We start from the raw sequence: 26,600 nt of genomic DNA, 5'->3' as shown, positions 1-26,600 counted from the left end.
GGGATTCAGTGTAATGAGGAAAAAAAGCTACTGGCTGAACATAAACCATTGTTTCCTTAATTTCTATGTGAGGTTTTATTTGTTATTTTGCTTCTTTGTTTGATTGAGGAAGATTTTCAACAGACCGGTGATAACAATGCTTTCTCACAGCTGTGTGCTAAAGTATGAAATATGGTTTCATACCTGTGAGGTATTCTGGGTCGGGCACAGGGTCTGACAGCTCCTCGTGGCATTGAGCCTCTGTTGGCACCGATGCCACCACCATGCCATCTGGGAGCTGCTGTTCGATGCCTCGGGCAAAGTTCTTCTGCCTGGTGTAAAGAGAGACAATACAGAGAGCTCCAATTAAGAGACATCAGTGCTCAGTTGCCCAGCACGGGATGAAAAGGGAAGAAAGGGAAGAAGCAGAAATTCAGGAAACAAGGACAAAGAATGATGTGAAGGAGGTAAGGGCAGCTGTCATTGTCACAGTTTGTAGTATTTAATGTATAAAAAAGGCAGCGAGTGAATCAGTTGGGAAAAGTCATGTTATCACAGGTGTTTTGTTCCAAATGTTCTGCTCTACCAACATTTTAACACATGGACTGAACAAAGTATTGGGACATGCATCGTAGCTCTAATTTTAAAATGTGCAGCTCCATAATCATTCAAGGCAAACTTCATCCTTTCAGTATTTTCCAACCTCGGGCCATGATGGACCAAACATTTGCATTTATCACTTGAATTAATGTGTGTTAGTGAGAGCGTGTTCACCTGAAGCACACCTCAAACCAGGCAGATACAATCTCAGTCCTAAACTCTTAGTGAAAGTTGCTAACTGACAGATTATGGTGACTGTGTATGAATGCCATATGAAGTCAGACCGGTAATCTAGAACTGCTGCTGTTACTCAATAACACAATTAAGAGTTTTTGTGTTCTCGCTATTAATATTATATCAAATTGGGGCAGTAATCGTTTTTCACTGCAGTAATACTTTTATCCTCGTGAAATATTTTCTTTACTCTGTGTTAATCGGGTGCTGTGAACACTAAGTCACTAATTACCCTTCTGAAGTTTGATGATGATGATTAAACTACTATTGCCAGAGGGTTTGCAGTTGCATGTGATGAATAATTAACATTATATAAGCTATAAATAGCCATAGAAGTGCTTAGCGGTTTTGTTTAAGACTTCTGTGAGTTTGATGTGGAGCCATTGTGATGACTTGTGATGTTATTTGGTGCACTTTTTATCGACAGGTTTACAACGATAGCAAAGAAGGCTGGTCTGTTAGTAGGAAATAGTCGATGGAGGGTGTCAGTACATCCATCTGTAAATGTGGAGATAGATGTGTGTATGCTCACGCAGTTCCACTGCAATTTGAGATTTATACAACTTAGAGTGCACGCACATTGTGCGATAGTAGCAAAGGTTCAATAAATCCACACTGTGTAAAGTTTGATGCATGCAGACCAGGGATGGCAGACTCATTGTACATCATGCGCCACACACAGGTCACATTGATCTTAAGTGGGGTGGACAGTGTTTCTTTCTTGTAATTATAAAACAGAAAGTGCCCTTTGTTATGTGGATTGTAAACAACAGAAATTTGCATAGTGAAAACACAGGACATTACTTTGGTGTAATATGAATGGCCAAGGAGGAGCTCTTTATCAGCAGGAAAAGCTGCAAAACATATTAACACATTTAAAAAATGTATTCCCTCTTTCCCATTTCCCAAAACCCTCCAGTGGGCTTTGGAAAGACTGGAATCTTTGTCAGGTCCATTCTGACCCCCGGGACTTATGTTTGACTGCCTTTGTCCTGGCTAGTGCTGTGGCAGGCAAGATGAAGGACCCAAAATGCAGGAATCAGAAACAGGAAGTAACTTAGGTGCAGCTTTATTGATGGAAAATCTTAAAAGAATAGCCGTTATAAAAACAAACCAAAATCTCAAATGCAGAACTAGAACTAGACTGGGAACAGGAACCTAGAAACTAAGAAAACTCATACTAGGAAAAACCAACCGGGACACAACAAGAGAGTACGATGCAATAACAAGGAGGGGATGACAGAGGACGGAAACACACGGAGGAATAATAAGGAAACAGGAGACAGAAGGGCGACACAGCTGGGTTTAATTAGGCAGGACGAGACAAGGAAAGCAAAACTAAATACACAGACAAAGACACGGACTTTCAAAGTAAAACAGGAAACACACCGACTAAACTTACAGACACAGACTCAAACATGGTTTCACACAGCAACACGACTGACTTGGAACCAGAAGGAACCGAGAGACTAAATTTAAGAACTAGAAATCACAGAACCATGAACCAAAAGACTGGTAACGATAAATCGTGACGTAATCAAAGCTTAATAATAATACAAAAATCAAAACCCTTGGTCACCGACCCAGGACCGTGACACCTTTGATGTAGACTGAAGGTTTTATTCCTTTGCCATTTCTTTTCATTACACGTCACACTTAGCTCAGTTGTAATAACTTCAGAGGGACCTGATACAAACCAGGCTTCTGCTGCCACAATCATACATTTTCTTTGTTGTTTGAATCCCAGCCTTTGTATTGCAACTTCCATCTATTCTTGATCTGTATCAGCCAGGATATGCTCCGGCAACCCCAATAATCCTAAATTGGTAGATGGAGATCTGTTATGATTTGTTTAGATTTTTCACAAGTGCCGCTGTCGAGGTGATGGATTTGTCAGTTCATGCTGCGTTGTCATTGGTTCATTAGTGAACATGGGTCATAGCAGATGTCACATTTTGAGAATTTTGTTGCAGGCTCTCTCTGACTACAAGTCAAGAGACAGCCTTTAAAGAAGGACCTGTGAACTTCACAGTTCAAAATGATCATTTCTGTTGCAGAGGCTCAACACCAGACAATATAAACTGGGCTTCACGATTCTACACAACTGTGAAAAAGTATTAAACTCATTCATGAAACAGCAGTCCAACTTATTTTGAGCTGAAATGTGAATGATGCAAATAAAGGAGGAATATAGCTTATTAATTATTCATTTAACTCTAGTATCAGATCGGTACTCTGTATCAGCAGATACCCAAAGAGATCCCAAGGTACTGTACTGGAAATTGCAGTAGGATGAATCCTCATGCAGAAAAAGATGAAGCACACAAGGATGGCGACTAGAAGGACAACTCAAAGATAGACAAGTGTTTTTCATAACTGGCAGATTGTAAGGCAATACTTTCTGGCAGCTCGTTAGAGACAAATCAATAAATACTAATAATTATGGTAGAGTATGGGTGTGTATTGAAGAGACAGAGTCACATTAAGCATGTCATTTTTCATTATGTTTATTGTTCTGCTGCGGAGTGACTCATATTCAGTCTGAGAATTGATGTCCTCATTTGTCTGATGCCGCGAGTGACTCTTGGTTGAACTCACTCATTTTGTCCACTCCATTATTCCTTGTCTCAGTGCCAGTTAGGTTCACAACAAGGTTTTGCAGCAGAATGACTTCAATAAATCAGTGACCCGGGTCAAGTAGGCATCTCAGGTTGGATGCTGAAAAAAATAAACTAAAAACATCTTTGTTTTTACTCCTGCAGGAATCCGCAGCCAGGCTGACTTGGGCAAGAAATCAGACAGTGTCTGTATTATGATTGGAGAAACTTGCCATCAAACAAAGACCTTTTATTAATCCAGCAAGCACGGACTCATTAGCAGCTAAATGTGCCACTGAGTTCGTCAGCTGGTGGTAAACTGCTGTTTGGTGCTGCGCAGGTAGTGCACACTGGGTTTACCAGAGTTTGTTGCTGGAAAAGGCTGCCTGTTGCCACGGTAAACAAGTTTAATGAGAGAGCTGACACTGAACCAAAACAGCCAAGCGTCAGACATAAAACTAACACTATGAGCCAGACGATAGTAATCGGTGTAAAGTTAAGTCGTTTAAATTACTACAGGTACTACTTATAAAATACCAATTAGCGCAAGTTTAAATGACACTATAATTCAGCTTGTGTTCAGACTGTCTAAACCACTGTAGATGTAAAACCTAATGTGTCAGTTATCGCACCTTCAGTCGCACAGGTACAGTCTGTGTGTCAGCCCTTTCACATTCCCAGGGCATCAAGTAATGTCATTTTGTCAGAGCTGGCAGTGTCACACCTCGGCACAAGATGTCCTTTAGTAGCTGTGAGTGACAAATCGGGTTATGTTATATAGAAGGACCAAGTCTGTCATTCCAACCGTGTCATTTATGAAACTGCCTGGTTTAAAAGTGTTTTTGCATGTTTGTTTCTTTGTTCTCCCCCAAATCACAATCTTTTATTTAACTGAGTGCTTTGACTAAACCTAACAAAGTTTTTAAGCTTAACCAAGTAGTTATCAGAGCTTAAACCCATCAGCAAATGGAAGTTAAAAAAACAAAAACACAAACACAAAGAAACAAACAGAGCATGAACCATGCAACTAATGCCACTGCCTCCCTGCCAGTTATTATCTGTGCAACCAATATTGCAGAGAACGTGAATGTTTCTGACAAAAGCTTCATTTTGTGAAACAACCGCTACAACTTTCACGTCCAGGGGTCTTACTTTCCTATTATATGCCACGTAGGCTTAATATTATTACCACCTGCCTAATATTGTGTTGGTCCCCCTTTTGATGTCGAAACAGTCCTGTCCCATCAAGGCATGGACTCCACTGAAGGTGTGCTGTGGTATCTGCACCAAGATCAAGTCTTGTAAGTTGCAGGCTGTGGGCTCCATGCATCGGACTTGCTTTTCCAGCACATTCCACAGATGCTCGATTGGATTGAGATCTGGGGAATATGGAGGCCAAGTCAAACCTCAAACTCGCTATTGTGCTCCTCAAATCATTCCTGAACCATTTTTGCTTTATGGCAGGTGCATTATCCTGCTGAAATGGGCCACAGGCACCAGAGTTAATACTAACATGAAAAGTGCACACCGTCAGCAATGCTTAGGTAGGTGGTACGTGCAGGACCCAAAGTTTCCTAGTAAAACACTGCACAAAGCATCACACTGCCTGTGTCGGCTGCCTTTTCCCGTAGTGTATCCTGGTTCCCCAGGTAAGTGACAGACACACACCCAGCCATTCCTATAATGTAAAACAAAACGTTATTCATCAGAGCAGGCCACCTTCTCCAGCATGGGCATCCTGACTGATCTGTGGCTATGCAGCCCCATGTGCAGCAAGCTGTGATGCTCTTTGTATTCTGACACATTTTAATTAGAACCAGCTTTCCACTTGGAGACACTCTGACCAAGTCACCTATTCATCACGCTTTGGCACTTATCAAACTCGCTCATATTCTTACGCTTGCCCATTTTTCCTGCTTCTAACGCATAAACTCTGAGGACAAATGCTCCCTAATAAATCCCACCCACTAACAGATGAAGAGATAATCAGTGTTATTCACTTCACCTGTCAGTGGTCATGATGTTATGCCTGATCGGTGTAAGTGCTTAGGAATTATAATTGATGACTCGCTCTCTTTTATAGCATGCATTCAGCAAGTGGTGAAAAAAGTCAAATCGATTTGGTTTCAACTTTCAAACAGAGAGGGAAGAAAGAGTTGCTTTCACTTTCATGTCAGTGCTGGATTATGGTGTTCCTATTTATATGCAACTGTTTTCACAGTGGTTACATATGCTGGATACTTTTTATCACGTAGCACAGAGGTTTTACTAGAAACCTTAAAGCTCTTCCCCACCACTCTATGCTGTACACATTTGTCATTTCATAGACTCACCCAGTGCACATTGGGGGGTTTTAGGCTGATTTTGCATTGCTCCTATCTTACTTACTCACATTCATTAAGTGTGGAAAGTTATTGTTACTGGTCCCAAAACTCATTCCTTCTGTCGGTCCTGAAAGTTTATTGTGAATTTGGAAAAAATGAGCGTTCAGATTTGTAACTGTCTCCTCTTGGAGTCAACACAGACTTAAATTCATTATGATCTCCTCTTTAAGGAGATTTCAGGTAACCCGGAGGCAGTTACTTCAGGCTGAATATTAGTACCCGCCCCCTGTGTTTGTGCCCAAGACAATGACTTAGAGCGGCATTAAAATGAATAATTTTGATTTATTTTTGGATTAATTCTTTTGTGCTTTTTAATGTGTGTATTTGCTTCTGTGATACTAGTCTACTCAACTACTGTATTCCTGTCTGTCTTGGCCAGGACATTCTTGAAAATGAGAGGTTTTTTAATCTAAAGACTTCATCTAAAGGGTTTTATTACCTTGGATAAATAATAAGGGTTAAATGCGAATGAATAAGTAAAAAAATAATGTTTATGATGATGTTTTCAGCTTAGAGTTAAAGGTTTGTTTAAAGGAAGCGTATGGTCAGGGAGATTTTAAACACTGCAGGTGATGATAAATGGAAACACTCTCTTACTTAACAGCACAGACATCCTGACTAACATGGTTGGTTTGCGAAGGAAAAAAGTTACGTGAGAAGCAAAGCATTTACTGTCAGAGTGCAGATATCTTCGGATGAGAGGCTCATTTGCTGCTGTTTATCTTGCTCTCAAATTTCAAATTACCACTTCCTGTATACTCCAAATATTTCCTGCTAGTAACCATATCTGACACGAAATATTAAATTAAGCAAATAAGATAGAGAGCATCTCACTTACACTAAATGGATGCTCTTCTCAGTTGCAGCCCCCTTTTACATCAAGTGTAGATATATTAAAAAGAAGGGTGTAATAGCCTCGCGCCTTTAAAAGATTCATACCAGCAGCCATTAAAAACAAAACATGAAAGGTCCTCATGGTTCATACTGGTGACAGTTCTCCCATTAATATAAACTCTGCATAATGTACCCTTTGATGCATGCGGAGATCTGGGCCTTAGTTGTCGAGGGGAAAAAAGCACAAATATTTACAGATCACAAACTGCTGCCTTCAGGAAAGCCACAGCGTGAGAATAACAGAAGCCACCGGTTTTAGCGGAAACAGTGGTAGCTGTGCGGCCATGCCGAACACCAGCATCCATGAAGCATTTTATTACAGCGGTCATTGTTTGGCTGGGGGTGCAACAGTATTAAGTCGGCTGCTGGTGCACCACTAAACTAGATGCAAGTGGAACCTTTGAAACAGTAGAATAAGAAACAATAATCAGGAGTGAAACAAATTTCTTTATTATATATCCAGTACAATGCAAACGTTTTAGGAACATCCGATGTTTAGATCTTTAACCCTGCCTGAGTCAGAGCCCTCAACTGGGGACCTGACTCAGACAAGCACAGTCTGTACTTACTGGTACTGGCATTTTAAAGAAACCTTTCAGACAAATAAAATATGTACAGGAGAGTTTTACTTTACTACAGGTTATATGCTTTATTCAGTGCTTGTAGAAGCAAAGCCTGAAATCTTAAAGAGCTACTGTGTTGCCCTTAAGGCGTTTCTCTGAATAAATAGGTTCATAAATTTGAAATAAATAATTCTAAAAAGATTTGTCATTAAAAATTAATATGTGTTGTTAAAATGAATAATTCATGTTGTATATACGTTTTAGTTAAAAGGAAAATATCGCTAAAATGTATTTCCTGTTCTGGCGGGGCACTTCCGGTTCCGGTCAAGCACTTCCGGTTTTGGTCAAGCGCTCGGTTTTGCTGAGAAACAGGCTCCTCATGTTAAAGGCAGTATGGAGATGTAATCAAATGCCATCTACTCCGAATTATCAGGCCGGAACGCCGTAAGTTACTTTATATGACAGTTTGTACAGATAACTTTGGATATTGATGTGTATTTGCTAACATGAATGTTTTAGTGAGAGTAATGCACTTTATTGATGTAAACATGCTTCTGCCTGTTGAGATGGAGTTTATTTTCTGTCATTTCAGTTTTTCACCACATGTTCATGGAGACAATTAAACAAGCTGCAACTAAACTCCAGGGTCTTCATTTGTGGTTTAACTCGGTGTCACCAACATCCTCCTTGAAAACACTACAGTGAAAAAGGCGACTACTGGTGATTCATCACGGTCAAAATGGCATCCAGTAACAAGTCTGCACGCAGTTTAAGGACCAGCCACTCATCTGGATCAGCAGTAAGCGCTGCCCATGCTCGAGCTAAAGCAGAGGCTGCCAAGGTGAGAGCATGCTATGCAACAAAAGAAGCACAGTTGAAGGTTTAAAAAGCTCAAAGCGAACTGGAAAAGGCAAAAATAGATGCAGAATTAGAAGTGTTAACATTACAGAGGGAAGCTGATGCTGCTGTAGCTGAAGCAGAAGTGCTAGAGGAAGCTGAAGCTATACAAGAAGAACCTGAGAGTAGAAAATCTCCATCAGAAAGCGTAAAATTAGAACGTACAAATGAATATGTACGATCTCAAATGGAGACCAAGCTATCTCCCAGTCCACAAAAATTACCAACCACTTCTTGCCCCCAAGCAAGTTCACCCAACACATTTGTAACGTGGCATCCCTCTGAAGAAGGCAATTTAGAGCCACAACCCATCAACTCTGAAACAAGACTTACCAAAGATAATATTGCTGCTCTAAATAAGCCCAGCCAGCTGAAAGGTGAAACAAAACCTAAAGTGGAGAAACAAAATACCTCTCTCAACCCATGCGGCTCACCATTCATACCTCAGCATAACTATAACACCACGGCCAGCATTTTAAATCCAGCAGAGCCCTTTGCCCAATACATGGCACGTCGAGATTTAATAATCTCAGGCCTTTACCAGTTCGACGATAGGCCAGAGAACTATAGAGCATGGTGCTCTTCATTCACCAGTGCAACAGCTGAAGTCCAACTCACCCCCATTCAAGAGCTAGATCTCATGACAAAGTGGTTAGGGAGAGAGTCAAGTGATCAGGTGAAACGCATACGTTCAGTATATGTCAACAACCCCACATTAGCTCTATGCAAAGCATGGGAAAGACTGAATGAATGTTATGCAGCATCAGAAATAATCGAAAGGTCACTTTTCCAACAGTTGGACAGTTTCCCCAAAATAACAGTCAAAGATCATGTCAAGCTTCGTGAACTAGGAGATTTACTGCAAGAGATTCAAGGCGCTAAGGAAGACGGCCATCTGCCTGGTCTACTCTATCTGGACACTTCTCGTGGAATCAGCCCAATCGTAGACAAACTCCCATATGGACTTCAGGAGAGGTGGATGTCACACGGCTCTCAATATAAAGAGAACAACCAAGGCTGTTTCCCACCTTTTGAGTACTTCTGTGAATTCATATGTAAAGAGGCAAAGAAACGCAATGATCCAAGTTTCCAACAGCAAAACTTAAAACCAGAAAAACCTTTTGCAAAAAACTTAAATTCCAGCAAGCCAATTACTGTACACAAAACCTATATTTCTCCCCCTAACAAGGACTTTAACCGGAACTGCCCACTACATAACAAGCCACACCCGCTCAAAAGATGCAGAACATTTAGGAATAAAGCACTGGACGAAAGGAAGGCCTTCCTCAAAGAGAAAGGATTGTGCTTCAGATGCTGTTCTTCAGATACTCATCTTGCGAAGGAATGCAAATCTTCGGTAAAGTGTTCTGAATGTGACAGCACAAGTCACGATGCAGCCATGCATCCCGGTCCTCCACCACAGACCAACAAGGCTCCACCTCCGGCACAAGAGAATGGCGGGGAGAGAGAAAACAGTCATGACATGGTTGATGTCACAACAAGCTGCACAGACGTGTGCGGTCCAGGTCAGTGGGGACGTTCATGTTCCAAGATATGTCTCACATGGGTGTACCCTAAAGGTGACAAAGACAGAGCTGTTAAGGCATATGTAATACTAGACGATCAGAGCAATCGTTCTTTAGCCAAGCCTGAGTTCTTCGAACTTTTTGACATTAAAAGTGAACCTTTCTCCTACAATCTTAGAACATGCTCTGGTGTTGTAGAAACATGGGGTAAAATAGCTGAAGGCTTCCATATCGAGTCACTGGATAGGTCAGTGGTGATCCCTCTACCATCGCTCATAGAGTGTCAGGACATCCCTAACAATAGGAATGAAATCCCAACTCCCAGCGCAGTGCTACACCAGCCGCACCTCCGTACCATAGCAAAGTACATCCCAGAGCTAGACCCTAAAGCCGAAATACTCCTGCTACTAGGGAGAGACATTTTACAGGCACACAAGGTCAGGCAGAGAATTAACGGCCCCCATAATGCCCCCTTCGCCCAGCGCCTAGACCTAGGGTGGGTTGTAGTTGGGGAGGTCTGTCTGGGTAATGTCCATAGGCCTACAGTCAGCACCCTGAAGACAGTCGTTCTGGAAAATGGCCGCCCTACAGTTTTCAAAGCATGCAGTAGCCTCCTGCAACTCAAAGAAATGCCACACACAAACAGGCCAGGTAAAGCGCCCGAACAAACTCTGGGTCAAACAGTTTTTAACCGGACAGATAACGACAACAAACCAGCTCACTCAATACAGGACACTCTCTTTCTAAAAATGATGGACAATACTATGTACAGAGACGTGGACAACAGTTGGGTCGCCCCACTTCCATTTAAGGAACCCCGCCAGCAATTACCAAACAACAGACAGCAGGCAGCCACGAGGTTCTCCTCCTTAAAACGCACCCTTAATAGGAAATCTGAAATGCGGGAGCATTATGTGGCCTTCATGGAAAAAATCCTCTCCAATGGTCACGCTGAGGTGGCCCCCCCACTGGAAAAGGGAGAAGAGTGTTGGTATCTTCCAACATTTGGAGTCTACCACCCCCAAAAACCCAATCAGATCAGGGTTGTCTTCGATTCTAGCGCCCAGTACTTGGGTGTCTCTCTTAACAGTGTCCTCCTTACTGGCCCTGATTTAAACAACACACTTGTCGGAGTTCTTCTCCGCTTCCGGACAGAAAGTGTTGCAATCATGGCAGATATACAGCAAATGTTTCACTGTTTTATGGTACGCGAAGACCACCGCAACTTCCTCCGTTTTCTGTGGCATAGGGACAACAACCCAAACAACGAAGTTGTCGAGTACCGGATGAAAGTCCACGTGTTTGGCAACTCAACATCCCCCGCTGTTGCCATTTATGGACTACGCAAGGCCATCAGAGCAGGTTCGAAAGACTATGGTGCAGATACAGTAAAGTTCGTGGAGAGGCACTTTTACGTAGATGACGGCTTGATCTCTGTCCCCTCTCCTGCTGAGGCTATAGACTTGCTTCAAAGAACACAAGCCTCACTCGCTGAATCCAACCTACACCTGCATAAGTTCGTTTCCAACTCTCAGGCAGTTATGCAGGCCTTCTGCCCAGAAGATTGTGCTCCTGTCATTAAAAACTTAGATTTAAGTGGTGAAGAGACACAATCCCAGCGAAGCCTTGGACTCATTTGGGAAATAACAAGAGACACATTCACTTACTCAGTGGCCACCTCAAGCAAGCCATTCACTCGCCGTGGCGTATTGTCCTCTGTCAATAGCGTCTTCGATCCCCTGGGCCTATTGGCACCCATTACAATCCAAGGAAGGGCCCTACTCAGAGAGCTTACTTCAGAATGTTCAGATTGGGACGTACCCCTTCCAGAGGACAAACGAAGCAGATGGGAAACATGGAGAAATTCCCTTCAGGATCTAAGAGAACTACATGTTCCCAGAACCTACACATCCACCTCACTAAGTCGAGCAAAGCGAAAGGAACTGTGTTTGTTCTCAGATGCATCTACTAAGGCCATAGGAGCTGTGGCCTACTTAAAGGCAGTTCAAACAGATGGGAAGGTCGAGGTTGGGTTCATAATGGGCAAAGCAAAACTAGCCCCCCTGTCAGAACCTACGATACCAAGACTTGAACTATGTGCAGCCGTCTTGGCAGCAGAAATGGCTGACCTCATCCAAGATGAGTTAGACTTAGACTTTGATGCAGTGCATTTCTATACGGACAGTAAAGTAGTGCTTGGCTACATCTGTAATGAGTCAAAAAGGTTTTACACATACGTTCACAACAGAGTACAGCGCATTCGCCAGTCATCAAAGCCAGAACAGTGGCATTATGTGCGCACAGAGGAAAATCCAGCAGACCATGCGTCTAGGTCACTGTCGGCATTCCAACTAAAAAAGTCCACCTGGTTCACCGGACCACCCTTCATCCACCGTCCTGCCGCAGAGACAACACAACTGAGTGGAAGGTTTGACCTGATTGAACCAGATAAAGACTCAGAAATTAGACCAGAAGTAAAAACTTACGTCACTCACCTCCAAGTACTCGTCTGTAAGCGTTTTGAGCACTTTTCTACTTTTCAGTCTTTAGTCAGAGCCATAGCAAATCTTATCCACATTGCAAAGTCCTTCAATGGGACTAATCCAAACAAAAAATGCAAAGGCTGGCACAAATGTCATCTGCCTCAAACTCCAGAGGAGATTGCTCAAGCAAAAACTGTCATCTTCAAAGAGACACAGAAGGCATACTTTGAGAAGGAACTTTCTGCCCTTGATGCTGGCAAGCCAATCTCAAAACAGAGCCCCCTCAAGAAGCTCAGCCCAATGTTACAGGACAGTCTCATTTCTGTTGGAGGCCGACTCAAACACGCAGAAATTGAGAGTGTTGAAAAGAGCCCAGTAATTCTTCCAAAAAACAGTCACATCTCCCTTCTGCTCACTCGCCATTATCACGAGCTAACAAGGCACCAAGGTCGTCATCTGACGGAAGGAGCAATCAGAGCTGCTGGGCTGTGGGTTTTAGGCGGCAAAAAACTAGTCAATTCAGTAATCCACAAATGTTTAACCTGCCGCAAACTACGTGGGAAACAAGAACAACAACTCATGGCGGACCTACCACCTGAACGCCTAAAAACTTGTCCTCCTTTCACCTACGTCGGCCTTGATGTCTTTGGACCGTGGTCCATAACAACCAGGCGTACCAGGGGCGGAGTAGCTGAAAGTAAGCGGTGGGCCATCATGTTTACCTGCATGAGTTCGAGAGCTGTGCATATTGAGGTAATCGAATCTCTGGACACATCCAGCTGCATAAACGCCCTCCGCCGCTTCTTCGCCCTGAGAGGCCCCGCCAAACAGCTGCTATCTGACCGTGGCACCAATTTTATTAGCACTTCAAAGGAACTTGGAATGGATAAATCACTCCAACAGTGCCTAACTGTCCAAGGCTGCAGTTGGGAGTTTAATCCACCACACGCATCCCACATGGGAGGCTCTTGGGAGCGCATGATCGGAGTCGCCCGCAGAATCCTGGACTCCATGCTACTACAAAATAAGGTTCAACTGACTCACGACGTGTTATGCACACTCATGGCTGAGGTTACAGCCATAATAAATGCAAGGCCGCTCGTCCCAGTATCCTCTGATCCAGAGAACCCCTTCGTCCTATCCCCTTCAATGCTCCTTACGCAGAAATCTTGCCTCCTATCCCCACCTGGAGACTTTTCGGATAAAGACCTCTACAACAAACAATGGAGACGGGTCCAAGCCCTTTCCAACCAGTTCTGGACACGCTGGAGGCGAGAGTATCTACCCACATTGCAGCAAAGGCAGAAATGGACCGGGTCGCGCAGAAACCTCCAAGTTGGTGACCTGGTTCTGCTCAAGGACAAGCAGGTTGCACGAAACAGCTGGCCCATGGCCAGGGTCACTGCCACATTCCCAAGCAAGGACGATCGAGTAAGGAAAATTGAGGTAAAGATATGTACTGAAGGGTGCATAAAGACATTTATGCGACCAGTTACAGAAGTTATCCTCCTCATGCCAAAGGACTGAATGCATAATGTTCGAGAGGCCAGGCGGGGAGTGTGTTGCCCTTAAGGCATTTCTCTGAATAAATAGGTTCATAAATTTGAAATAAATAATTCTAAAAAGATTTGTCATTAAAAATTAATATGTGTTGTTAAAATGAATAATTCATGTTGTATATACGTTTTAGTTAAAAGGAAAATATCGCTAAAATGTATTTCCTGTTCTGGCGGGGCACTTCCGGTTCCGGTCAAGCACTTCCGGTTTTGGTCAAGCGCTCGGTTTTGCTGAGAAACAGGCTCCTCATGTTAAAGGCAGTATGGAGATGTAATCAAATGCCATCTACTCCGAATTATCAGGCCGGAACGCCGTAAGTTACTTTATATGACAGTTTGTACAGATAACTTTGGATATTAATGTGTATTTGCTAACATGAATGTTTTAGTGAGAGTAATGCACTTTATTGATGTAAACATGCTTCTGCCTGTTGAGATGGAGTTTATTTTCTGTCATTTCAGTTTTTCACCACATGTTCATGGAGACAATTAAACAAGCTGCAACTAAACTCCAGGGTCTTCATTTGTGGTTTAACTCGGTGTCACCAACATCCTCCTTGAAAACACTACAGCTACATTCAGCAACTAGAAAGTCTAGCTCTGAAACCCATCGCATAACACTCATCATTCATTGATGTCAGCAATATGGAGATTTTCACAAAAGAATTATGATCTCCTGGACACTTAGAGCAACGGCTCTGCAAAAAGTACTTGACTACTGTGGACAAATGTACCTAGAAATAGCGTTGCTTTAAATGTATAATGAGGTCATACTTTCTGTTTACTCCACTATATCTTATTTTTTCAAGTAAAAAAGAAGGAAAAAACTACGAATTGCCCTTTCAATCCATTAGTCCAGTAAATATGTTTAACTTGTAAGTCCTACATCCAACCATGCAATCTAAAAGTTAAATGACTCTGACAATTAAAGACATCCCCCTTCAAACTACTCTGCTTGGGTACAGTGCTTGGGTACTCCCTACCACTGCCGGCATTCCTGCACCATTTGGAACGTGCCACTGTGACTCCTTTTTACTCCAAATTTAGAAGATGAAGGGTTCAGATACGATGAGCATGACAACTGGAAGAGTTCAAGAAGATGGAATGCAAATTTTAGGAAATATAAGCGTAGCAGGGAGCACCTAAAAGGTACACTGTGTGGAAGTGAAAGCAGTGACTGAGAAACCAATCTGGTAAGTGGGGCGAACACTGAGGGATTGTTGGCATGTCCAATGTTCCCAATGCACTTTGTGTCAACCTTTTGGGAGGAATTCATGTTGTAACACCTGGTGAGTGATGGAAAAAGACAAAATAAAGATGTGGATGCTTATCAATATATGATGAGGATCATCAGCGTGTACTAAAAACTAAAACAGCTCGTTATGCATTGCTATATTTGTAGTTTCTACAAAACTATAGCAACCAAGGCTGTGATTTTACTGACACCGAGTCAAAAGCCTGTCATTTTCTGCTGAAAGTAATTACGCGTGATTTCAGCTGTCAGTTTAACAAAACACACAAATTGGGAACGTAATGACTGAATCTCAGTTGTTTTGCTGACGACCGTGATTAGATTTTTCTCTCCCATAGATACACGTGAAGTGGGTTATGTGGTTGCTATCGCTGCATTTGTGTTTGACAATTTTCACTGTAATTTTGTTAGAGGATGGCATGTAACATTTAGCAGCCATCTGGCACTGTAAGCATGTCATTATTCATTTTCTCTCTTGAAGTTCAATGAACTCTTGCAAAACTGCCAAAACTTACTAAAGACTTTTTTTTCTTCTTCTTTAGCAGGAGCTGTGGTGAAGCAGCCACCTGTTTGATGAATTATTAAAATGTGAAATGAGACAAAACACCAGGACACTTTTGATTTACGACAACAGTTCTTTCACTTTCTTTTCTGTTTTCCTCGCAACGATCCCCCCTGACTACTGTATGTGACTCAATAAACTCGTGGCTTTCAATAAGAGACAATCAGGGCCACTAGCAACCCATTCCCAACCCACTGTCTCCATTAGTCTGCAGCGAGCATATTTCATATTTTAATTAACTGAGTCAATGAATGTATTCCTCTTGAGGGCGTCATGTCGAGGGTGTGGTACAGCAGGCACAAATGAGCCCAAAAAAATAAGAGAGGGAGTTTGAGAGAAAAAAAAAAGATTCTGACACAAAATAGTGGGGTGAGAGAGTGATGGGCTGTCAGGTGGGAGTGTGGTCTTAATCATTGATCCCAAGCAGGCAGCAGAATGAGAACAAAGGCCACTAAAATATTCATTAAAACCTGTTCTGAGCTCGTCGTGCGAGAAAGCAATAGAGAGAGGAGTTGAGAGAGAGGAGAGGGAGGACACTGTTAGGAGTAATGAGAGGTGGTTAGCTTTTTAACATCTCATTACTGGAGTCCACTGGCTCCCGCAGAGACGGGAAGATAGAGACTCTGTCACTGAGCTCTGTAATTTGAACCCAGATCATATCGCACCCCCGAGATGTCACCGTGATAGGATCTCCTTCACACAGACGCGCGTCTCACTCTGTAACCAGAATCACAGCGTGCCCCACCGGCCCTGCTGCCAATGACGATGCCATGACTGGATCTCTCCCACTAGGAAATCAAATTAAAAAAAACTTGTGTATTTGAAATGATAATGCGGAGCTTTTTGTGCAACGAGGGGAAGGGTGTATTTTCCCCTTTCCAAAAAAACATGAGAAGCATTTCAGGGCTGGTGAGCTTGAAAGATGGACCACGCTGGGCAGAGGGAATCAAACAAGCGCTGCGTGTGTGCATTTACAGTATGTGCATACCTGAACACCCAGGTTTGTGTACCAGTTAGTGTTATGTGTGTGTTGTGCTGCTGGCCACCTGCTCACTGTTATTGCTGCTTCCCTTTTATCTCCCCCACTTTTTCTCTATCCTTGACGGGGCCACAGAGCAGCTCCGTTTCTCTCCCCAGCACTCGCATTTCTCCTCCAACAGCAGCCAAAATGTTGACTTGGACGGATGCTTACCGTTTTTTCTTTTTACTTTCAGTGCATGAAAGTGGAAAAGTGGGCAAAAAAAAAAGAAAAAGCAAAGAAGTGTATTGTTGACAGCGAAAAAGAATTCAAAGAATTCAGGCAGGTAAAAATGGTAGCATATATTTGGAGCGAGGAAAAAACAAACAGACGTATAAAGCCACACCGGTGGTTAAAGAATATTAAATTTTGACTTCTTCTTTCGACTGAATGAGGGAGACAGATGCTTTGTGCCACTCCTGAGCCGTGGGGTAAGGGCCTTTTGAAGAAGTGCCAGTGAACATCACACAGAGGTTCTCATTTTCCCTCCCCTTGCCTCTGCCTCGCGTGCTCGTGTTTACTCAAGGGCAAATATGTGAGGGAATATGTGAACTCACGGGCCGCGCTGCTGTTTCGCTTGCATGTTGTAGATGCTGATGAATAAGTCAATGGCTTCCGAAGGCTGGTCGTTGCATCTTTGCACTTTTGCAGCCTCGAGTGTCTGTTAGAAATACTGTAATTGAATGTTCTGCAGTTTGAAGGGTGTCTTTGACTGCAGGTCGTTTGGGTCGTGTCAGAGAGGTGCACACTACTTGGCTCTTTGTGTCACTCTCTACAATGAGTGGAGGGTGTGGGAGTCAGCTAAAATCCACTGTTTGTGGCTTCAGAGGAGAATGACATTAGAGCAAATAAATCCACTGTACTGGCCTGTGTTTAAAAGGAAGATGGCACCCTACCTCCCCTGCTGTTCCTCCTTGGAGTAACCTTGCAATTTATTTCATGGCTCTCACAAACGACAGATTACACATTCAGATTTTTTTCATCCATCGCTCTGGTCACACTCTGTAAAATGCTGGATTCTACATCCCAGTATTAGGCTTGAAATCTGTTCCCTTCAAAATAAATAAATAACTAGATGTGCATCAGTGTCAGCAAATCTCTTATTAAACTGTGTATTAAGTAGAGAGTAATGTACCAAACATTCAGGTAAGGCTAGCAGGCCTTTTATTTTTAGCCTGAGCTGACTTTCATCGATTAAAATGACAAATATGGCTGGTTTCAGACTATATGAGCTCTAGTTAATTACCATGAAGTCCATTAGGAATGTTGCCTGGTAATGTTCTGTCTGTGTATCTGTGATTGAAAAAGGAAGAAGTAGAAGAAAAACACTGTCTGTAAGTGTCCGTGATGAGTTCCAGCTGAAAGCTGAAGCTCATGGCATCCTATGGTTTACATAAGGCAGAATTTCCTGGGTACACTTTTATTCTTATTCATTCATTCATATTTGTTGTTTCACTTTCACAAAATCGGAAGTATTTAAACATTCAGCTTAAAATGTCCCAATTCTCAGTATGTGCATTTGTCATGGTTTATCATTTGTACATTTAACTGTTCAGCAAAATGGACATAATGTTGACTACATTTTAGTGAACACTTGCAAACTGTAACCTCAGTTTCCTGTTATTAGCTGACAGGATTAGCACCGTGACCATGTCATTGGCTGATATTTGCCTTAAGTAGACCTGCGGTGTATAATTTGCACAGAATTTGTTAAGATCCAAGATTTTCTGTCACTAAAATATATCGGAGGTTCTAAGGTGCTACATAAAGTACAGCTTTGCAATGTTAATTACAGGAAGCTCTTTTTGCGCTCATTTGAAAGTTGACCGCCAGCTGGTAATTCTTGCTATGTATCATTAAATTTGACATTCAGTTTCCTTGGTGACAGATACCATTGCAAGCCACGCATGCATTTCCAAAGGCCAACATTCACTGTTACACTTATGTTCATGTTATTGGTTTTGGAACAACTCCCGACACACATCTGTGGATGCAACGCTTTCTTCCTGCAACTTTGATTCATTTTACTTTCAAGCCAATTTGTTCCTTAGATTCAATTTCAGCACACTGACTCCTGGTCAGTTTCAATCCATTTGGTGCTATCTCCAATAATTAGGCCTTGCATTAACCATGCCTCCCTACAGAGTCTTTCCTTCCTCTTCCACCACCTCATCTGAACAGGAAGCACAAGCGCTTTCAAATGAGATCAGAGCTTTTGAGATTTAGATTCTTGATGATATTAACTATTAACCTGGCTCACGCGTCCCTTCCTCTCTACGACTCTAGCGGTCGATCCCTAAGTGGGTGATTGGCCTCCGGGCAGCAGAATCCATGCATGGCCCAAATTAAATTCGTGGGCCGCAGATGACTTTGCTGACCTTCCGGCTTCCTGAGTTTAGTGGAAATGATTGCCACATGCAGCGAGTGATAATTAACCACCCTCAAAGCACTCCACTAATCATTCTGATCTCTGTAGAGATTATGAGAGGGACAGTGCGTTGCTTTTCACCTGTACTGTTGGATATATACATTAGGTCTCACAAAAGAGGCAATGCATTTTATTTGTGTTAAATAATACGCAGCCAGGAGAAACATCCTGTTTTGTCATTTACTTTTTCAGAAAGGGAAATGGCATAAAAACTCAAACAAAATCCTTACTCCACCATGAAATAACCTTTACAGATACAGATTTGATCTTTTCTTCCTAGCAGTTGTTAAGGTTCAAAATTGAGGAGGGAGAGTACAAACCACTCTTGGTCCAGAAGCTCTTTGGTCAAACAATGATTTTAATGAACACACGTGTGGGAAGACACTCTGTACGCAGACAGCCAGTAGTCCTCGACTCAATCAAAGCATGAACAGATATTTTATAGCATCAGGGTTTGATTTACTGACGCCCCTTCATGCGTCACAGATACATTTTATACATAGATCAGATCAACACTACAATGACTTTTAACCTAGAAGATGATGTTCTATTTTGATGGCTGGTACTTTCCGTTCTTATCTTAAAGTGAATTGTTCCTCTTTCTTGCCGAGACACTTTTGCAGTTACAACCAGACATAACTAATGTGTGTGTATGTGTTGACCTCACATGCTCTTTGTGTCACCTCTTCACCTACTGTCTGTGTCTCGTCCTCAAATGCTCTTTCTCAATTCACCTGTTGCACTTCTGACCTTTTACCAGACCAGAGGCTCACTGAGACTATGTGTATGTCTTCTACTAAATAAATGTTTTAACCAAGAACCTCTACTAAAACCTTAATATAAAATGATCTGATATATAAGTGTTTTGTAAGCATGTATTGCAATTCCTTCTATGGCTCCAAGTCACTTGCACAATAGATTGTCCGAACATCGCGCCGAACAAAGCTTCCGACCCCCAATTAATTGACCGAGCTCCAACTCTTTAATAAGCACAGATATGCATTGTGTATAAAATAGTCATAACTGCTTAAGGCCTTCTTAAAGCTATCTGTTACATTGTTAAAGCCTCGTCTTAGCCTGCTGCTCAAAATAACTTCCACTTCTGCAAAACTCTCCAAGCCTGTATCCTGTCAGCCTGTTACTTTTAGCCTTTCTGAAAGACACACTGTTCAACCCCTGAATGCAATATAAACTCCAGATTGTATTATTAATGCAATGGTAATGATGACAATTATTTAGCAATAGCAGTAAAATAATTTCCCTGCTCCACACAGTAGAGACACATTTGCCTCCAGATTATGTATGAACAGCTTCCCTTTTTGTGACCTGAACCATATTCTACTCCCAGAAAAGCTGAAAGGTTGAGCCACAGCACTAATGCCAACATCAGCGGCGTAGTTTCTTAAAAATGCTTTGGGCACAATGATTATTATCTGTGTGAACGAAGGTGGAATTAAATTTCCCTTTTTCTTATATTGTTTGTTGCTTCTCGAGTTTTGGATTTTCAGTACAGAAGAACATAAGAATTGCAGATAATAATGAAGTCATATTTGTACTGGCAACCCAGGTCAACGTGGAATATAGGGCTTTGGAGTTGAGGTATTGTGGGAGCGCGGCGCCATTTTCCTGGGCCACGAATCAAAACAAACACATTGTGTCGGAAGTACGACTGCATGAAACATGCTTGAAAGCAGCTCAAAAGAAAACGGATGGTATAGAGACTGATTGCGTCCGGAGGCGAAGCGAAAATAAAGTGCAAAAAATAGAGTGCATCGCAAATGTGGACGCGTATGAAATACGCCAGTGGAGTAGAGACCCAGACGACTTACCGCTATCGTCCTAGCATCCTTTGCAAAAATCTCGTTGTCATATTATGTCTCCATATGTGTAAAGTAGATGCAAACTACTACATTGATAATCCGGTTAGATATTACTTAAAACCCTTTGGTTGGGGTGGGGGTGGTGTTTACCTCCGACTAGTGCTCTCTGTTGTTGTCGTTGCGTTTGCCGTCTGTGAGAATTAGCGAATCTTTACATAGCATGTCTGCAAAGTCACTCAATACGATGTTTGTTCGCAATTTCTATAACCTCCGAGCGCTTCAACAACAAAATTATTAAGCTATAAAGAGTGACATGAACATATATTGAACTTATTGGAATGAAAATGTCTGGAGCACCAACAGATATTTGGAGATGAAAGAGAACTGGATATCAGCTCGTCTCACGGCGGCTATCCAGGCTAGACGCCTTCTTTTGGTAAGGTCCGCTATATGAGCTCCCCAGGTTAGCTAACACAGGTTGGGAAAGAATAAAAAGACAGACCATTCTCAAGCTTATTCCCTTGCCGGTCGTGCGATCGAACATTACAGCCGACCACACAGCAAGTACGAACTGTAGCTGATGTGTGTGCTTTCGCTCCTCTTTCGCTTGAGCTTTGTTCGGCACAGGGAGATGGCGCCTCAACCAAAAATCCTGACCACGCTTCCCTTTCGTGACATCACGCTCCAAAGCGCTATAAAAAGTGTCATAAAGAGCAAACAACACTGACTACATATGCAGATGGGGAGGTTAAATGCTGTTCCCTGATTTATTACTTTGAGGGAAAACAGAATTTTTATACCTAAAGGGGAAACCACATGAACATTTATTTGGTACCTCTTCAGATATGTTAAATTCTGTGTGTATGTTAAGCACAACAATTAAAAATAACAAGAAAAAAGAAACAAAGAAAAAAAAAAGAAAGAAACAACTGTCGCGTCCTTTCAGTTTGGATGTGTCACCACGGCTTTATTTGTCCTTCTATGCACCATTAAAGTGACTTAACTGTGTCCACTGAGAAAATGAAAATCTGTTGCTTCTGTGGTTTGACACAAACAAACATTGTTATAATTGTTGCATCTTTATTGTAAAGTAACACAAAGTCATCCGCTTGTAAGCTTTATCGCTATGGATTCCTGGGTATGTTCATATTTGCATCAATATACACTGCAAGTCTGCGTCTCTGCTAAAGGGAACATACTTTGGTGACATTCAGACTAAACACTGTACTGCAAACGTAAATCTTGGCGTTCAGTTCTTTAATGAAGTAAAGCCTTGAGGGGCCTGAGCTTGTCCACTGTGAAACCAATTAAAAAGCAAAACTGAAAAACATCAATGCTTTATGATTATTTATAAAACTGATATCACTGCAGTAGCTATAGACGTTTGGAGAGAACAAAAAGCTAAAGCAGTAATCTTTATTTATTGCAGTGTTTTGTAGATTGATATAATTTAAAAGAGCATCAGTCTGACCTAGTAAGCAGGTAACTACCAGCAGCAGTGGTAGTTACCTTATTTTCAGCACTCATAACGTGTGAAGTTAACATCTTAAGCACGCACACCTGACCCTAAATGCGATCTCCTCCCTTTTGCCCCCGTGTCTGGGGGCGTTGGTGCTTAAGAGGTTGAGTGTGGAGTAAAGTAGTTACCAAGTGTTTGTCGCGACCACATAATTATCCAGTTTTCTCCGAATCCTTTGCCCAGCCTGGCGAAGGTCCAGGCAGCAGTGGACGTCCCGTTGAATAAGTAACGTTTATTCACAGACACTCATTTTTCACAGAAAAGTCACAAAGTAAAACTAAAACTAAATAAAAAACAAAAGGAAGTCAGCTAAATGGAGCTGGAGTGGTGAACTGGTCCTGAGCCTTGGAGAACGAAAGGCTTTGTCCCCCCTGTTCTTCAGTCTCGTACGAGGGAAAACGAATAGATTTTGATCTTGAGTGAAGACAGTAAGCAGCAGTGTTTAACAAGCAGTTGATATATATAATCTATGTTCAGCCTTGGATGGGATTTTGTTCTGTTAAGGGTGCCATCATTTTAACTGGGAACCTTAGTGCTGTTCTTAGTCTTTCTCTCAGCTCTCTGTTGTTCTTCTTCTACTCCCGTCAAAGGCTCATTGACTAGGATCTATGAATCTGCTTTGTGTGTCAAACATATAGTCCCGTCAAACCTGTACTGAGAAGACTTTTACCAAATATGCATACATACATGCTCCTTAGAATTTTAATCCTCAAATGAATAAAGTTTTAAAAAAGTGAGTAAGGAGGTTGTGCTGAGAACAAGCTAAAAGTCTCTCTCTCTCTCTTTAAATGAAGATAAACATTCACTGTGATATCGGCACTGTGGGAGCTGAAAGTCCTGTGCCAAGTGTTTCCCAGCTGAGGTACAAATGGCAGAACAATGTCCCACACGCTCCATTCCACCAAAGTCTCATGTGCTTACCTGAATGTGGCCTTGAGGATCTGTCCAGAGGTGCTCTCTTTGGTGTGGTTGTTGTATCCGTAGAAAAGGTCTCCAAACACCGTCTGGTTGGCAGGGATATCAAGCACTTCTCCACAGTCTATTCCCTCAGTGCAAGCCTCAGACAGCGGCAGGCACGACCTCCCATCTGGACCGCGTTTGTAGTCTTCGATGCACCTGCAGCAAACAGGGATTAAAGTCATTTACTTGATCCACGGATTTCCTTTTTCTTTTGTTTTCCTTTCAACACTGACTTCAGTTTAATTACTAACTCGATTGTCTGTTTGTTTTAGGGTTTTCTGCTCGGGCATTTTCCTTTTGATTCCTTATATTGTAGTTATTGAGCAAATCAATCTTTAGTGTGCAGACGACAAATGTTGTGATGTGTCATATCGTGTCGTGTTGTGTTATATGTAGTGCCGACGTAGGACAGTTTTTCCAATTTCATTGTACTACTGTACTATGTATGACTGTGCAATGACAATAAAGAGTTATCTTATCTTTATTATTCTTGAAAATAAAAAAATGTTTACACTGAAAAACTGAACAAAGCTGAAGTAAACAACAACAACAGTAATAATAATCTCACACATCTGTAGACAAAAGTTAACACAGACCTTTAATAACTACCTTTTAATTCTATTAAAAAGTAGATAAGTATATTCAATTAAAAACACATTAACTTTACCCAAAGTTACCAACTTTGATCTATTAAAAAAAATCAGTGGAGGTCTTTTTGATATTTACTTAGATTTAATTCTCCACAAGCTGTGTGCAATCTAACGATCAACAAGTCAATATCTTACTTTACTCATGTCAAAGAAGGTAAATGAAACACATGCAGACAAACACAGGACAACTTGATTGCTGGTAGCTGACACGCCATCCATTACATTTTAGGTAACAGCCATAGTTTCTGCAGCAAACAAAGAATTGTACAGGCACGTGTACTAACTACAGACTACCAGAAAGGTCCAGACTGAAGCTGACAACCAGATGTTGGTTGGTCCTCCCCCTTCGTGTCTTACTTGAGCACCCAGTCTATAAATGCATGCATAATCCTGTCTACAGCCTGACAGGGCTTATATTATATAACTACCCACAAACACTACTGTGATGATGTCAGGCAGATCTTGTCATGTTAAAAAATATGAGCCCTTCTCAAGTTATCTTCCAGGTCAGGTTAGTCTAAACCAACCAGTTTATTCTAACTAAAAATTGGGAAAATATCTGAAAGACACACCTATTGAAGTTAGTAGAGTATGTTATAAATATTTCGTTTATACCCACTGTAAAGCCAAAATGTCATTTTTACCTCGCAGTAGTTTCCACAACTTAATAAATGTAATTTCTTGTGTTTTGGTTTCTGTGCAGTTGCCAAATTTAAAAAAAAAAGTATGATTTCATGTATCAATATTCAGAAAAGTATCTTTTTGCTAACTTCAAAGCATGAACAACTCATGACTTCACAACTCACTAGAATCAGCAAAATCCTTTCTGCTCAACTGACACATAATCCCCCATTTCAAGAAAGGAGCTAGAATCCACACACTGAGAGTCCTCTCAAGGTTCTTTCATATTGATGATGTTTTGACATCTCAGTATGTAATATACTCTGAAATGAATCAAAGGCACACAAAGTGGAGGCAGTGAAATGGAGGGTGGAGTGGGGTGGAAAGCAAAAAGATAATCTGTCAGGGATTTACACTATGAGAAGCTCTCTCCTGGATGCTAAATGTCGCAAAGCTAATGCCAGTCTCCGATGGGAAAAGTGGAGGATTAGCCACATCTGCACTATGGGAAGAGACGACAACAAAATGCTGTTGTTGAGAATTCAATGAAGCAGCAGTCTGTATCACCTGCTTATGTAAATTTGACACAAATTCGTACGCCTGCAACATGATGCTTGCCCTAAAGATGACAGCAGCTTGTTGTGTTCAATTAGAAAAGTGTTGTTTATCGGAAAATGTGCCGTTTCTCAGCTGAGATGATCAAAAGTCATTGCTTTTGTTTTAATTATGTCTACTGAGAAAAGTAAGAAACAGATCTTGGCAGCTTTCTGCATTCAAACAGCGCAAAGGCTAAAAGGCCAAATGCTAGTATGACTCGTGAGCTGCAGATATTCTAAACACATCTTATGTTAAGACTCTCTTTAGATCAAAACTCTTCATATCCAGCATATCTTAGCAGAAGGTTCGTGGCCGTCTCTAGTAACTCTAAATATTATGCTAGTTATTATTAGGCTTCATGTGACAGAATAAAAATGCCAACTTTGTTCAGTTTGCTTTTAACTAGGGCTGCCACAAACGATTATTTTGATAGTCACTAGTCACCGATTATTTTTGCGATTAGTCGACTAATCAGATCAGACGTAAAAGGTATAGATTATTGCACCAGCAGCATCTGCTCTTATATAACTATCATTAGCTTACAGCTTTAAGTGTTTCAGGTATGTGCTAACTAAAAATAAAGACAGGATGATAGTTTATTAAATTTTAATGAAATTTGCAGATTGTTTCGGTGAAGTTTAATAAACTCCTTGCTATCTGAACTATAACAGGACACCGGAGTAAATTCTCGAGCATCTCACACTTCTGATAATCAGCTGTCTGCTTGACGTTTATTCAGCTGTGTAAAAACTATAACTTTGATCTCAGCCAAACCGATTTACTCAGGAACAAATAAAATACTAAAAAAAAAAAAAGCCAAACAATAACATTTTTAAGTTATCTAAGTGACTCATATATCATGTTTAACCTGAGTAACAAAAGAGGGCGGTGGGTTTGAAATGATTTGCTGGGAGTCCGGTGTTCTCACGGCTCTAGTGAGCCTCGCCCCCGGCTAGCTATCGAGCTAGTGGGTAACAGACGTCTCCGAAAACGTCGGAGCGCTTTTGAAAATATGCGGTGTCTTGATAAACTGAGCAGATATTTGAGGTTTACACAGCTACATTCTCGCCTGAAAATATGTTAAATGTTTATTTTGTGACCCAGAAAGAATAATAAGAGTAATATTAAAACTAACTAGCTGCCGCCATTGTTGGAAACTGAGCAGGGCTGCGCTATGAATTCTGGGACAGAGCTACTTCTTCTTCTTCTGGGTTTAACGGCAGTACATGCAGTGCTGCCATCTTCTGTTTCAGTCCGTTATTACACTCTTAAATCCTGCTACTTATTCCTGCGTCTTTTGGGATCTTACAAAGCTTCAAACGAGGCGTCGACTATTAAATCAGTCGTCGACGATTTTGATAGTCGACGTAATCGTGACTAGTCAACTAATCGTGGAAGCCCTACTTTTAATCTCTGTATATAAAGCTTTGTGGTTTCCATTTGTAGATCATCACTGACCA

General features: G+C 41.7%; 1 protein-coding gene across 1 annotated transcript in view; it reads right to left on the bottom strand.

Moving 5' to 3' along the window:
- Positions 1-26,600, bottom strand: part of astn1 (astrotactin 1) — a 481,448-nt gene that overhangs the window by 221,522 nt on the left and 233,326 nt on the right. Inside the window, exons 14-15 of the mRNA XM_085390452.1 lie at positions 23,234-23,428; positions 184-311 (exon numbers count right to left, since the gene is read on the bottom strand). Coding sequence (XP_085246578.1) covers positions 184-311; positions 23,234-23,428 — 323 coding nt within the window. The remainder of the gene's footprint in view (positions 1-183; positions 312-23,233; positions 23,429-26,600) is intronic.

The sequence above is a fragment of the Rhamphochromis longiceps genome, linkage group LG18 (assembly GCF_057381845.1).
Source record: "Rhamphochromis longiceps isolate RC_006_pf linkage group LG18, R_longiceps_female_GT1.1, whole genome shotgun sequence".
Classification (NCBI taxonomy): domain Eukaryota; kingdom Metazoa; phylum Chordata; class Actinopteri; order Cichliformes; family Cichlidae; genus Rhamphochromis; species Rhamphochromis longiceps.
Note: the sequence above shows the minus strand (reverse complement) of the source record. Positions and strands in the feature narration are given on the sequence as shown.